The sequence below is a fragment of the Camponotus vicinus genome, unplaced genomic scaffold (genome assembly GCF_025532165.1).
Source record: "Camponotus vicinus isolate PSW18456_S1 unplaced genomic scaffold, iyCamVici1.0 SCAF_14, whole genome shotgun sequence".
Taxonomy (NCBI): Eukaryota; Metazoa; Arthropoda; class Insecta; order Hymenoptera; family Formicidae; genus Camponotus; species Camponotus vicinus.
This window is the reverse complement of record NW_028141950.1, coordinates 8826142-8842553: the sequence shown is the minus strand read 5'-3', so window position 1 is coordinate 8842553 and position 16412 is coordinate 8826142. Positions and strand designations below refer to the sequence as shown.

Sequence of the window (16412 nt, the reverse complement as noted above, 5' to 3'; positions counted from 1 at the left end):
GCACAAGCTTCGAGGAAAAAGAGTGTGCACTTTGAAGCAGCTGACACGACAAATTCGTCTCATTTGGAGGTCTTTACCGAACGAATACGCAGTCAACTTAGTGGAAAGTATGCCTCGGAGATGCCAGGCAATTATCAATGCCGGTGGTGACTGGACTCATTATTAATGGTATAGCATTTTTCTTCTCATGGAGTACAACAAATCCATGTACTTAAAAATCATTAAAAATAAATTTTTCTACACATTAACCCGTACACGCTCTTACTTTACAGACTGTATATTTACATCTAATTATAGAGGATATTATTCGCGTTTCCTCTTTTCCTCATAAATTTTACAATCAGTTTGTAATAATCGGTCATATATAATGTTGAAAATTAATTATATTTCCATGTTGAAAAACATATTGATTATACATATATATATATATATATATATATATATATATATATATATATATATATAATCGCAATCATTAGATTTGGCTTCGAATACTCAAAAACACAAATTAGATATATCATTATATTATTTGATTTTGTACAATCATGAAAACGGATGTAATATTTTTTAATAATAATCAAAATTTTATGGAAGGTAAGATTAAAAAATTTCTTTTATTCTTATTGATTAATCTCATATTAAGATTAAATCTGAAAATAACAGAATCAATTTAGAAATATTCTAGAAATATATTTCCTACATTAAGATTTATTGAATCGTTTGGAAAATAACATCAACATTAATGTAATTATATCGGCTAAATAGTATCGACTGGACTCAATAAGGCATCTTCCATGTTCTCTCTTAATGCTATAATATTTTTCAGACAAAATTTGAAATTTGGTCTAGCATCCGCTGTACTCCAGCAACGTAGCATCAACTGGTACAAGGGTGACGGACAGTTAAGAGTCATCGGCAACCTGCCTCCAGCACGTACATAATTTATCACTTCTTCATCAGTCTTGGCAATATAAGGTTTCTCACCCAACGATGTAATTTCCCACATTAATACCCCAAATGACCAAATATCGCTTTGAGAAGTAAATATTTCAATCATCAAAGATTCGGGTGCCATCCAGCGAATAGGAAACCAACGTTCTTCTTTCTAAAACATGATTTAAACAAAAATTTAATTTTCTGATTTAAGTTGTTCATTTTTAGAATGTGTGCAAAATCAAAAACGTTCATTTATTTCTTGCTTTATATAAAAAAAAATATTTATATTTTCTATATTACTTAAAGAAACAATGCACGATACTATTATGATAAAAAAATGGAAAGTATTTTCAAAAGAATTTCAAAAGAATTTTCATTTTTTAATCATTAAATTTTTTCATAATTGTATTTACCACGCGATAATAATCATCCTTGTAGATATCTCTAGCTAGTCCAAAATCTCCAATTTTAATGACACGATTCTCGCGATTTCTCGAAGATACTAAACAATTGCGACACGCTAGATCTCTATGTACGAAACGCATCTCTTCCAAGTAGCAACAACCTCGCGCAACATCTTCGCACATGGCGAGCAAATCCTGTAAACGCAGAGCATGCGAATCTGACGCTTGCAAATTTCGACAATCTCTCAAATATTTTAACAGATCACCAGTTTCCATCAATTCCAACACTAGTAACGGAGAATCCCCATCTAAACAAACGGCCAACAATCTTAATATATGTTTGTGTCGAAAATGATTCATAAGCTTGGCTTCCTCTAACAATTTCTTTTTCTCATGGGAAGAAGCATCTTTCCGAAGCGTTTTTATTGCAACGGATATCTCTGTGTCCGATCTTTCTAAGTTCTTCACATTTCCTTGAAACACCTGCGAAATATTTCACACAAATTTACATGCGTACTTCATTAGAAAATGTATATAGTTTAATGTCAAGTAATATTATATTTTACTTTATATTAAATAATTCAACGAAAAATGTATAATAAAGTGCATGATTGTTGTCTCATCTAAATTTTATATTACTTATAATCTATTATAAAAATTTATGTAATTTATATCTTTATTAGAAAATACATATCTGTTTTGTTGATCCAGAAATAAATTTGTAACATTGCTTGAAAAAATTAATTTTACCGTTCCGAATGCGCCGCTACCAAGACGTTTTGTAAATGTAATTTGTTTACGTGCGATTATAGTTATCGCACATTCATCCGGATTACAATGTAATATAGGATTATAAATCCTATTGAATTGAGCGTTTCGGTAAGGTACTTCATGTAGAATCGCCAGTTCCATATCGGTCATCGTTGAAGACAAAAGTTGTTCATTATTACCTCTGCGATGCACTGTTATAAAATTTCGAGTTAATTATGTAATAATATGTATTATAAAATCTATTGCTTTTTGGTAAATTTATTCGTTTAGTTTTATATAAGTAAATTACTATTTTCAGTAAATCTCTAGATATTATATCAGATATATATGTATAATCTACAATTCAAGTCGATACCTAAATCAAATATACTTACAATAATAAAAGTAGCAGACGCAGATTATAGTAACTATAACGATAAAACTTAACATCAATAATAAGTAATATTTTTCTGCTATTATTCCAGGAGCGCTCGGAATATCTATATTAAGCAAAAATATAATTTTAATATCTTCGTGTGTGTACGTTTTTACAAATTTATTTTTACTTATAACTTTATTATAAATATTTAATTTTTTTTTTATTTTAGGCCTATTCATATCTAAAAAAATCAGCACATAATATTATATCTATGCAGCACAGAATATTACAACTACTTTGCAACAATGTTGCAATATTACAAATTGCAATGCAACATTACGGAAACATTGTAGAAATATAAATTAACAAAATATGAATTAGATATTAGCAATATGATATTTATATTTTGAAAACATTGTAAAACTATAACACTCTTTAATTTATCTATAAAAATAATATAATAATATATTTTTTATATTTGTATATATGCGAAGAATTTTACTTTTTTGCAGAAATCAAATGAATTAATGACCTAAAAATAATATCAGTCGAGTAAATATAATTCTAAGCTAAAGATGAGCATTGCTATTTTTTTATTAAAATATAAATAACATTTTATATCAATGTTACAATATATTTTATGATATATTTTCACTTCATGTACGAATACGATATTAATCTTCAAAGATAATATATCTTTTTATTATATTAAGTATATAGATACTATTATATCTATCATTATATTTTTCTGTGTATTTTTATGTACCTTTCACATGCAAATAAATATAATTATAACGGATTTTTTAAATTTTTAAATAAAAATATAGTTAGTAATGTATAATTAATTCTATAACTATTATATATATATATATATATATATATATATATATATATGTATAAAGTACCCATTATAAAAGTATATGGAACATTTAAAATAAAAAAAGTGATTCGTAAGTAAAAGTTTAAAGTATTTTTCTATAAAAATATAATATTTTATGCTATATGATTATTTTTAAATTTTGCAATATGTTAGATTATCTTAGACATGATTATCTTAGATAATGCAAACTTCTATTTATATCGAGCTTTTTAATTTAATTATGTGTTTCCAAGATATTTATCCTTCAAAAACAAAAATATGGTTGCAATAACGTTGCATTCTTTCCAATATATTACATTGTAATATTGCTACAATATTTCATTGCAAAAAGCGGACAGCTTAACTTGATCACAATCTTATAACAATAACTCAACAGAATTTCACGATCAATTTGCAATATTACAATGTTTCAATGAAATTGTTCTTCAATATGTCTGCAATCTTATTGTGCTGTATGGGTATTTTCATTTGCTTACCACGTTTGCTACCAGGTGTTGAAAAAATAAATCTTTCATCAGCCGGCCATATAAAATTTTCCTCATATTCGAGGTATCTCAATATCAAGCGAAACTTGTATAAAGTTCCCGATTGTAAATTTTTGACAAGGTATATTACTTCAGAGTTATAATTCATTTTAAAATAATTCATTGTTTGCCACTTTTCTGCTGCAATATCTTTGTACTCTAGTGTAAAAAGAATCGTCAGATTAATGTTTGAGATCCATGAAATGTTCATGCTATTTATGTTGACCCCGCTCAAAGTAATATTGTTTGGTTCTGAGTATATGTGAACGATCTTGCTTAACCTCTCGTTGTACAAATCGCTGAAATTAATTGGATACACTCGCACGTATATCAAGTAATCTTGTATTGGTAGCGACAAGTTCATCTTTGTGAAAAATCTGCCATCTGCCATACGTTTCGGCACATTGATAAATTGTTTGCTCTTTTGTTGCGTGCCGTTCACTAATGTAACTGACTTCCAATGCACTTCGTAGGTCACGATCACGCAGTTCAATTCCTTGGGTGGCATCCAATGAATTACTGCTATAGTAGGCATCAAAGCTAGAACACTTATGTTTTCTGGTGCATTAAGCTTGCCCGACTTAGTTTTTATTGGTATCACATTCGAATCGAATGGATTTATTGATAATTGATCAAAGTAAAAATTGCTTAAAGTAAACTTCAACTTGTACTCTGTAAATGGTGTTAAGTTCTGAATCTCGTAATATCGCTCGCACGTAACATATCGCAGCTCATTGAATTTTTCAGACTTGTTGAGGTTGTTGTCTAAACAATGGCTTACAGAGATAGTATATATAGTAGTTGGTAAATTATATTTTTTGCATCCACTCTTTACAACCGGCTCCGGAAGATTCACAACGATGCTGTTTGCCGTTGCATTCACGTTCTCAAAATTGTAAACATTTTCGTCAGGTGTCAGGCATCTCATTGAAGGATATGGTTGTAAATATTTATCAAAAACGTAAATTTTATGAAACTTCTTTTCAGGTGAGCTTATTATTATCTCTTCAACATATTCGGCATTTACGCTTTTGAGACTTGCATATTTCTTTTTCAAAACGTAGACATTATATCGAATCGAATAATAAGTTGCTAAAATGTAAATGTTTGTTTTGTCAATCGTTATTGATTTGAAGTAGATGTTATCACTTATGTTTTCCTTGTGTAAAATCATATTGCACATGGAAACGTTAATATCTGTCACAAATATGTGCTCATCATTCAACCAGTAAATTAACGGCTCCTCATTATTCATGTTATCAATTATATGACTATATTTACTATGACTAAAAAGAAACGTATGATGAAATGGGCAAAAGGATGAATTTATCTGAACAATTTGCGCATTTTTTCCATCGAGATGATATTGCATCATATTATATACATCAATCGAATTGTATAATATGGAATATAACATTCTAAAAAATATATAATTATTTTACTCATTATAAAACATTATTTTAACAAAAACAGAAACTTGTATGTAGTAAAATTTCGAAATTCTTATAATTATATAATAACTTATTATTTTTTTTAGTTATGATATTAATTATAAAACGTAAAATTATAGAAAAATTACAAATTTGCATAAATCTTTAATGGAAAATTATTTTTTCAGGTGAACGGTAGTAAACGTACCTCATAGACGGTGATACATTTAAATAGTGAATAGCAGTTTCTACTTTGAAAATCTCATAAAATTTAATTATGCGATTTTCCCACATTGTTAAGTCGAACTGTACAATATGTGAGTAGCCTAACCAGTAATAGGTGAAATATAGATTTCTTGCTACCCAGTCAATGCAGATATCACGTATATCAAGATCAAAGCTAGCTATTATTGTGGTTTTATTTTCATTAATCTTCAACGTTTTTAGGTCATTTCCGGTATACCAATAAATTCTATGTTCCTGTATTGAATAAGCGGCATATGTTACTGATCTGAAAAAAAGGAGCTATATTCTATTACTGATCTGAAAGAAAGGAACTATAATTGTATAGTAAAAAATTATAATTGAGATTTCTAATTTTATAGTTATTATTACTATAATGTTGATAATAATAAACTTGTGCATAATAATAATAACTTTAACTTTATAGTTAGTGTTAAAAATAATTTACGATAATTATAACTATTTTTTTTATCAGTATACGTACTCTGATATTACTCTGAAATTAGTAATGTTTAAATCCATGTCCAATATTTCCATACCTAGATCCGTTATGACAAATAATTTAGGTATTGGATTTTCATGTGTAGTCGACACATTGATTAAATCCGTGTAAGGACCAGCAACAATTTTAGTATGCGCACGTACTCGAAAATAATATGTCGTGTTAGATATTAGATTGTGCACCGTGTACTCCAATTTTGTAGTTGTGATATTTTTATCGTCGCAGGTTTGAATCTCTTTTAAGTCTTCGATGAAAAAACATTGCATTGTGTACCCTTGTATTATTTCATCGGTAAATTCAGGTTGGTTCCATCTGTATAAACATAAAATTTTAGCCATTTTATATTTAACCAAATTATAACAGAATTAACATTTTGATATACAGGGCGATCCTGAAAAACGATCCGTCTATAAAATGACATATTCCTGACACCATTCTAAGACAATTTTTCCTTTACCAAAATTTGATTTGAAGCGTAGTTTTTGAATTATGAGCAAAAATAGTTAGTAAATCACGCGTCGGGTACAGAAGGCAGGCAGGAGCGGCGCGGCGTGCCGCGAGCGCGGGCGCAGCTGACCGCCCGACGGGTGATTATCACCGCATGAGTCGCTAACTATTTTATCTTATAACATAAAATTATGCTTTAAATAAAATTTTGGTAAAGAAGAAAATGTCTTAGAATTACGTCAGAAATACGTGTTGCTTAAAATAACGTTATTTTAATAATGAAAAGTTGTTCCGGATCGCCGGCCGTCCGACGTTGCAATCAGCTGATTGCTGATGTGTGTATGGCGGAGTGTGTGCGTAAGAGAGAGAGAGAAAGAGAGAGAAAGAGGGAGAGAGGGAGGGTAGGAGGGACAGACATTCATACACACGCACGCACTTTTTTTCTCGCTCTCTTTCTCTCTTTTACGCAACACTCATACACTCTCTCATTCAGTCTCTCACTCACACTCTCTCGATCACTCACTCACTCACTCACCTGCTTACTCACTTGCTCATTCACCTTGTAGCAGCGTAGCGAATCTTCATGCTATGTATTGTTGTATCTGCTGCACGGTTATGATTGCTAGAGATGCGCGACACATTGAAATTTTTTCGATTATTAGTCTCACACTCGATTGACACAATACAGATTACGCGATAACGAGTTTACTGTTTATTCACTCACTATTGATTTATCGATACCAAAAATTACTTTCAAAGAAACGCGAATGCAAACAGCACATGACTCGACGCGAAGCGACGGACCGCGGAGACTGCGCGACCACAAGAGTTATGTTGCCAGAAACGCGACACGCGACATCTAACAAACGACTTGCGCGTGGCGCGTGATTGACGCGAGATAAGACGAACGATCGGCTAAAACCTTCGCATTGCGAATGCGGTAGAAAACATGAAACGTATAATGACATACTTAAAAAATTAATTATTTATTATAAATAATAACTATTAATAATTTCAAATTATAATAAATAATTATTATTTTAAAAAGCATGTGTTATACGTTATTACGTTTTCGAAATTATTGCATTCACGATGCGAAGATTTAAGTCAATCGCAAGAATAATGTAATTAAAATTACATTTGGAAAAATTTATTTTTATTCTGCTCACAATGAAATGTTCCAACGTGAAAATGTATTGGTCGCTCTGAAAAGAGCGGATTGACTAAAAAAAATTTTAAAGCAGATGCTCAAAATGCCCGCCATCCATCCTAATGCAAGCTCTCATGCGTTTTAATAAGTTTCTTTCGACGTTTTCCATTATTTCTTCGTCAATATTCCAAATAGCGAATCGTAATCTTGTCTCCAGATCTTCAATATCTTCGGGAAGCGTTTTATAAATTACTTCCTTGCAGTATCCCCATAAGAAAAAATCTAGAGGATTGAGATCCGGAGATCTTGCGGGCCAACGTATCGGGCCGTACCGACCCATCCAGCGTCCGGGAAAATTCTCGTTTAAGTAATTCGTAACGATCCTGGCGTTGTGTGGCCCAGCACCGTCTTGTTGGAAGATAATATCGTTTCTTTCAAATAATGGCACATCTTCTAAGAAATGTGGTAGATTTTCTGTTAATAAATCGACGTAGATTCTTCCAGTTAAAATATCTGGAAGAATAACTGGACCAAGTATTTCAGTGCCCATTATTCCAGCCCATACATTAATCTTCCAACGAGTTTGAAAATTTCGAAATCGCGTGACTCTGGGATTTTCTTCGCTCCAAAAGTGCATATTATGCACATTAAAAATTCCTTCTTGTGTGAATAGCGATCGATAATAGCGAGAATAGCGATCACTAATTAGCGTCCGCTACATTCGCGATTGGTCGCGGGAGGCGAGGAGGGGCATAGACCCCCAGCGAAGATCGTATAAATTAGACGCACGATCGATGATGCAATCAATAAGCCTGCGATTATCAGCGATTATCAATAAGCGCGAAGAAGATATGGCAGCGTACACAAGTCAAGAATATTATGACATGCTGATGGCACTTGGCGAGTGTCACGGGCAGCAAAACCCTGCTGCAAGAAGATACGCCGAATTATATCCAAACCGAAGACATCCATCGGGTCGCGTCATACTTAGAGCAGCTCAAAGACTGTATGATACTGGCAGTGTCCTGCCGAACAAACACGACGCTGGGAGAAATCGCGATGTTAGAAATGTACGGAACACGGAGAGAGTTATACGTACTTTTGAGGATAATCCCGAAACAAGTATTCGGGTAGTTGCTCGAGAACACGATTTATCCTATACAACCGTACAAAGAATATTAAAAGAAGAAAAGTTGCACGCGTTTCATTATACACGCGTGCAGCATTTACGACCAGCAGATTACCCTGCAAGACGAACGTTTTGCGAAAATTTTCTGCGAAACGTCGATCGAGATCCCAGATATTCCTCTCGTGTGATATTCAGCGATGAATCGCTATTCACACAAGAAGGAATTTTTAATGTGCATAATATGCACTTTTGGAGCGAAGAAAATCCCAGAGTCACGCGATTTCGAAATTTTCAAACTCGTTGGAAGATTAATGTATGGGCTGGAATAATGGGCACTGAAATACTTGGTCCAGTTATTCTTCCAGATATTTTAACTGGAAGAATCTACGTCGATTTATTAACAGAAAATCTACCACATTTCTTAGAAGATGTGCCATTATTTGAAAGAAACGATATTATCTTCCAACAAGACGGTGCTGGGCCACACAACGCCAGGATCGTTACGAATTACTTAAACGAGAATTTTCCCGGACGCTGGATGGGTCGGTACGGCCCGATACGTTGGCCCGCAAGATCTCCGGATCTCAATCCTCTAGATTTTTTCTTATGGGGATACTGCAAGGAAGTAATTTATAAAACGCTTCCCGAAGATATTGAAGATCTGGAGACAAGATTACGATTCGCTATTTGGAATATTGACGAAGAAATAATGGAAAACGTCGAAAGAAACTTATTAAAACGCATGAGAGCTTGCATTAGGATGGATGGCGGGCATTTTGAGCATCTGCTTTAAAATTTTTTTTAGTCAATCCGCTCTTTTCAGAGCGACCAATACATTTTCACGTTGGAACATTTCATTGTGAGCAGAATAAAAATAAATTTTTCCAAATGTAATTTTAATTACATTATTCTTGCGATTGACTTAAATCTTCGCATCGTGAATGCAATAATTTCGAAAACGTAATAACGTATAACACATGCTTTTTAAAATAATAATTATTTATTATAATTTGAAATTATTAATAGTTATTATTTATAATAAATAATTAATTTTTTAAGTATGTCATTATACGTTTCATGTTTTCTACCGCATTCGCAATGCGAAGGTTTTAGCCGATCGTTCGTCTTATCTCGCGTCAATCACGCGCCACGCGCAAGTCGTTTGTTAGATGTCGCGTGTCGCGTTTCTGGCAACATAACTCTTGTGGTCGCGCAGTCTCCGCGGTCCGTCGCTTCGCGTCGAGTCATGTGCTGTTTGCATTCGCGTTTCTTTGAAAGTAATTTTTGGTATCGATAAATCAATAGTGAGTGAATAAACAGTAAACTCGTTATCGCGTAATCTGTATTGTGTCAATCGAGTGTGAGACTAATAATCGAAAAAATTTCAATGTGTCGCGCATCTCTAGCAATCATAACCGTGCAGCAGATACAACAATACATAGCATGAAGATTCGCTACGCTGCTACAAGGTGAATGAGCAAGTGAGTAAGCAGGTGAGTGAGTGAGTGAGTGATCGAGAGAGTGTGAGTGAGAGACTGAATGAGAGAGTGTATGAGTGTTGCGTAAAAGAGAGAAAGAGAGCGAGAAAAAAAGTGCGTGCGTGTGTATGAATGTCTGTCCCTCCTACCCTCCCTCTCTCCCTCTTTCTCTCTCTTTCTCTCTCTCTCTTACGCACACACTCCGCCATACACACATCAGCAATCAGCTGATTGCAACGTCGGACGGCCGGCGATCCGGAACAACTTTTCATTATTAAAATAACGTTATTTTAAGCAACACGTATTTCTGACGTAATTCTAAGACATTTTCTTCTTTACCAAAATTTTATTTAAAGCATAATTTTATGTTATAAGATAAAATAGTTAGCGACTCATGCGGTGATAATCACCCGTCGGGCGGTCAGCTGCGCCCGCGCTCGCGGCACGCCGCGCCGCTCCTGCCTGCCTTCTGTACCCGACGCGTGATTTACTAACTATTTTTGCTCATAATTCAAAAACTACGCTTCAAATCAAATTTTGGTAAAGGAAAAATTGTCTTAGAATGGTGTCAGGAATATGTCATTTTATAGACGGATCGTTTTTCAGGATCGCCCTGTATATATGTCGTTGAATTTAAGAAAAAGAGAGAAAATTGAAAGAATACAAACTGAGAATTTAGATTCCTTACCTCAACGTCACAAAAATGTCGTTTACTTTTTCTGTGAATTGACTGTCAAATTGTACAAATGCTCTAAGAGATGTTGGCTTGCTCAAACTGCTTTCTAGAGATTTCAAGATCGTACATATTAACACAATTATATATAAAATTAAGTGGATTGTCTCAGTAAATCAGAAAGAACAATTTAATATGAAAATAAAGGAAAGAGCAAAAATAAATGTGAACAAAATATGGAAAATAGCACAGTATTGACCTTTAAAAAAATAATATAAGAATTTCTTGCGTCATTTAAGATTTAGAAAAGTAATCGTTAATTCCTGGCAAAAACGAATAAATAACTTTTAATAAAGTGACAAGTACTTTTCGAAAAATTCCTATAGCTTAAGAAATCAGAAATATAATATTTACGACTGCTTTAAAACAGAGTAGCAAATTAATAAAATTGACTTTACCTTAAATTATGACAATTTTTATGTACAATGTTATGGTTATATTATGCTTTTCTATTTCTTTTTTGGACGGAATTAGAATTTATATTCTTCTCACTACTGGAAGATATTTTTAGAATTGATTTCCACTCTCTCTTGAATTTAAATTATATTTACAATTTTTCGTCATAGATTTTGTTATTAATGTTTTATGCATTTTTTTGCAACTTACCGATAGATTCTGGCATGATAGAAATATTTGCAAATTCATCGATTTCTCGCTCATTTCTCACGGTACTATCAGAATGACTCCGGTCAGATTTGAAATTTAGTATATGATGATCACTTTTCTCAGACATTGAAATATCCTTCATAAAGTGTAACATGCGAGAAGAATTAAGTGAGTATCGTTGAAGCGGTTGTTTCTGGTGCTTTTAATGATAAATTATAAAATTAAACGAAAAATTGCCATTCGTTTTTTGTTTGCTTAATAATACCGGTTTGATCATTTACGTCTGAATAGATAGACGGAGCATTAGCTATCGATTAGGACGAGGGGGGGCTTTGATATTCGCGGTAAGGGACTCTATGAACTTCGGTGGAATTCGGTTATTCCCGATAATGATCGGTTAATAATTCGACTCCAATCATTGACATCAAAGTTCAGCTCACATGTATTGTGCGAAGTTGTGTTGTGACTAATGTCAAATTATTTTTATATTTAGCGGAGTTAGCGATTTTCTCTAAATATACACTTTTTAAACATTTCTGTGAAAATCTAGTTGAGAATCGATGATGTCAATGGAATCGTCATGTAATGTCAAATTGTGCCAAATATAGTCGAACGTTGACGGAATTAACCGAAGTTCATGCACTCCCCCCTTACTGCATTTATCAGTTACCCCTCTCAAAAGGCTCCGTCTATCTATTCAGATGTCAATGGGTTTGATATATACCATTCCTAAATGATATAAATTAAATGTGATATAGTTTTATTCATATCGTAAAATCTATTTTTCATTTATTTTTTTAAAGACATCTTGTATATCAAACATAACTCATGTCAAAAAGAAAATCAATCAATAAGTTAACGAGAGTCAATGAAGATTCATAACAGCTTTTAGCAAACAGTACAAGTGAAAGTGTAGCTCTTTGCAATTATTAAAACAATTTTGTCTAACGATTTGATTCTTTCTGACGATAGGTTAGTTATCTCTTCTCAATTTTACCGCAACTCAAATTTCTTTTCAAAAATTTGCCGATATTACTAAAGTTTTAGTAATGTTTGTACTTCAAGAATAAAAAGGTTAAAAATATTGTTTCTTTACAATTATTAAATATTAGTCATCGAATTATATAAATTCTTTTATTTATAATCTTGCCAAGTTTCTTCTCGAAAGTGGTTATATTTTTAACACAAACAAATCCTGGAAATGATAGTATAAACCGGCAGAGTAAACCGATAATGCCTCGACAAAAATATGTGGATATAATTGTATATAAATGGATATATGTACAATGGAAATTAATATAAATTCTAGTGATTATTATTGAATATATTGTCGATCGAAATATTAGCGTTAATAGATACAACTTGAAGAATGTTTGTTGAATGGTTTTTTTATTAAACAGATTTTCTATCTCGGATATTTAGTAGCTCTGTTCCATTATATAATTATCCTTAACACAAAGAAATGATGCTAACTTTCTAAATTAATTTCATAAAATAAAATCTACATTAGTATAAAGCTTACAATATATCAATAAATATTATATATATATATATATATATATATATATATATATATATATATCTACGAAAATAAATAAATTTGAAAAATTTGAAAAAATGTAACATAAAAATCTGTTGAAGTGCCATCGTATGTATATATTAATGTAGCAGATAGAGTAGACAGAAAACTTTATTAATTTTAAAAATTGTTATTTTTAGAAATAATAATTATATATATAGAAAGAGAGAGAGAAAGACAAAATAATACAGTCAAATTTTAAAATACCGATTTAATTAAATTTAATATACTATATAACATCCTCTTTTTTTGTAAAGAAAATTTCGAAACTTTATCCATCTTTTTTTTACAACATCGTACATACCTTTTTCTTTCGTATTGAATTGTTTTGTTTTATCTTATCTTATTATAGGTAGAATATATAATTTATTATCATTCATTTTTAGTTACACTACTGCAATAACATTCAATTATTTCTTAATCAAGCGAAAAATATCTCTTACCTGCGTGAAATTTAAATCTGGACACATGGAAACACTTTCTTCCTGGCGGCTGTTTGAAGGGGTATAATCCTTCGGTATAAAAGTGATAGCTGCCTTTATGTGTGTCAGTACTAAACCTTTCAATAAAACACATAAAATTGTTCCAAACATAATTTGCATTTTTCGTAAACGTTTGCACTCAATCGGTTTCCGTTGAATCCTCAATTAGTTTTTTTCTCACTCTACTAATTCTGATGTGTTAATCGAATTGATATTAATTCATATATATACATATATTTTTGATAAATTCCTTAAAACTCAGCTTTAAAAAATCGCAAGTTATTATCTTCTAATATTATGCTTTTAGATTTCTCTTTACGGTCGCGATCACAATATATATCTTAAGATTAAATTAGGGAATTCTTAGTAAATAAATAATTTCTATTTTTTTTTAGGAGAACAAATGACAATGCAAAATGATACAAAATGATCATTTGATTGTATAGCGAACAGAGGAATATAATTATTATCAGCTTTCCTTTTTCATTAATATTATAGTAGAAAAACGTTGATAAAAAGATAACCACAATCAAATTACAAACTATCAAAGAAGTTATAGAATTATAGATCTTGTAACATTTTCAGCCATATTCAAGCACACGCAGCGTGTAATCGAATTCACTTAAATATTTATTATATCTTTAGTTTTATTAAATATGTAATTATGACAATTCGTTCGTACGATTGTGTTACTACGTATGCTTTTCAAAATCCACTATTTGTACACAATTTTTTGTGATATTCATATGATGCAGTTTGAATCAAACGGTAAGTAACGCGGTAGTGAGCCTAGCGATCACAATACTAACTGACTTCGAATGATCAATCTGATCATATGTTGCCATGACGTCTTATTAGCTGCATTCCGTTTGTAATTTATTTTTCTCCACGGAAATACTCGCGTTATTTCAAAAAGAATTAAAATCTTTAAAATCTGTTTGACAAAAAAGTTATATATGTATAAAACAAAAATAGTTCTATGTATAAATAAAAATAATTATATGTATATATAATTGTTTAATGAATTTTATTAAACTTTTTATATTAATTTATTTCTGAGTATCTTCTCTTTGACACAAGAGGCACGTTTACTATATAAGAAGATATTCTGATTATAAGAAAAGTAATAATGGATTTAAAAAAGTGATTTATACGTTTTCTGTGACATTCATATAATGCAGTTTGAATCAATACGTAGCGTTTTTAGTATAAATCTAGTAGTTCTAGTATAAATAAATACAAATTTCCCCAATAGCACATAAATAACTAAAATAAATAAAATAATTGTACGAGTTATTATTATCGTTATTTGCTTCGAATAACCTTATAATATAATAGCGTATATAATATAACTTTACTTAATATTAACTTAACATAATATACTTAATATAATATATAATATTATATAAAATAAAAAACTTATAATATTAATTCCTTTATTATTTTAATTATACTATTGTAATTTTATATACGACAAATTTTATATGCGCCAGTGTGCATTAGTGCATCCAATCAAATTCTCTCTTTCTCCCGCTATGAATCAATTACTTTTTCCAAAAAAGTGATAAATACTTTAATTACGTGAAATATAATTGAAAATAATTTTGTAATGCTTCGGTCTCCTTTTGTGACTTATTCAGTCCATTCATATATTAAATGATATACAACATTTTTATTTTCAAAAATATTTTTATATTATTAAAGAAACATTCTGCTAAGAATAATTAAGAATAATTCTGTGTGTTAAAAATAACTAAGAATAATTAAACAAGTATTTATATAATGGTCTCTTTTTAAATTCATGCATAATAATAGACGTATTTTCAAATATATCATAAATTTATAAAAATTTATTCCCTCCACAGCAATGATATATTTATGTACAAAGATTTATATGTACAGTTTGAAATAGGAGAAAGCTCCAAAACATAATATAAAAAAAGCTTGAATAGAAAATTACAATTGTGTGTTAACATTTATGAATTTACAAAATAGTTAATATTAGATTAAAAAGTGTGCAGATCTTATATAATATATAAAATATAAAAATACATATGTTGAATATCTAATAAGTATCGTAGGAAAACAAACATTCAAGTATTAGTACATGCATATATATCTATAATTTTTTCTTCATTTTAACTAACAATAAGTTATTTATATCAGTTAGATAATACGTATAACAATAATATTTATTGGATTCAATATATCATCTCTTCTACGTCACTTCTTAGCACTATAATATTTTCGAGACAAAATTTGAAGTTTGATTTAATTTCCGCTGCATTGCAACAAGACAGCATTGATATCAAATGGACAGTTAACCTTTAATTATCAATTGTCAATAGATGACGTAACACAACGTTTTATGACACGTGGCTGTCGTCAATAAATAACTTAAGAGGATGCCGGAGTCGCAGCCGAACTCCGACGGGTAGGCGCCCTCATTTTAACATAACTAAAAGTGTCGGTACATTACCAACACTTATAGTTATGTTACCGACAATATTTTCTAGAATAAAAAGACATGCATATTTTAGAAAGAGCAATGTGAAAGCTTTTCTTTACATTGTGTTTATTGGAACAAAAATATGTTGCATTTTCACTGCTCTATCGTCTCGCACAAGCAACGATTTTAGAGCATAGATCTATCTTTATTGCGTACATATTTAAACATAATTCTAATATCATTGCTCTCATTTAGCTATGTTTCTTTATATATATAATAAAAATATATTGTGAAAATATTTATAAATATTA

The 16412-nt window shown here is 30.9% G+C and overlaps 1 protein-coding gene and 1 pseudogene across 1 annotated transcript; both read right to left on the bottom strand.

Annotated features, from left to right (window-relative positions):
* LOC145965742 (uncharacterized) overlaps nucleotides 1–16412 on the bottom strand; it is a 314284-nt pseudogene that overhangs the window by 224133 nt on the left and 73739 nt on the right.
* On the bottom strand, nucleotides 732–14427 carry LOC145965738 (proto-oncogene tyrosine-protein kinase ROS-like). Its single transcript, XM_083089417.1, has 10 exons — nucleotides 13614–14427; nucleotides 11592–11727; nucleotides 10941–11034; nucleotides 6031–6360; nucleotides 5512–5814; nucleotides 3838–5291; nucleotides 2486–2590; nucleotides 2091–2302; nucleotides 1350–1823; nucleotides 732–1105 (listed from the first exon to the last, which is right to left on the bottom strand). The coding sequence occupies exons 1-10, from the start codon at nucleotides 13770–13772 to the stop codon at nucleotides 758–760; spliced, it is 3615 nt and encodes a 1204-aa protein (XP_082945543.1). The 5' UTR covers nucleotides 13773–14427; the 3' UTR covers nucleotides 732–757.

Bases quoted from the DNA above. Each gene is read 5' to 3' on its own strand.
- LOC145965738 (XM_083089417.1), bottom strand. From the start codon at position 13,772: ATGCAAATTATGTTTGGAACAATTTTATGTGTTTTATTGAAAGGTTTA. The intron at 11,728-13,613 runs GTAAGAGATATT...CACTTTATGAAG, and splicing joins CAGATTTAAATTTCACGCAG to GATATTTCAATGTCTGAGAA. The intron at 11,035-11,591 runs GTAAGTTGCAAA...TGAAATCTCTAG, and splicing joins TATCATGCCAGAATCTATCG to AAAGCAGTTTGAGCAAGCCA.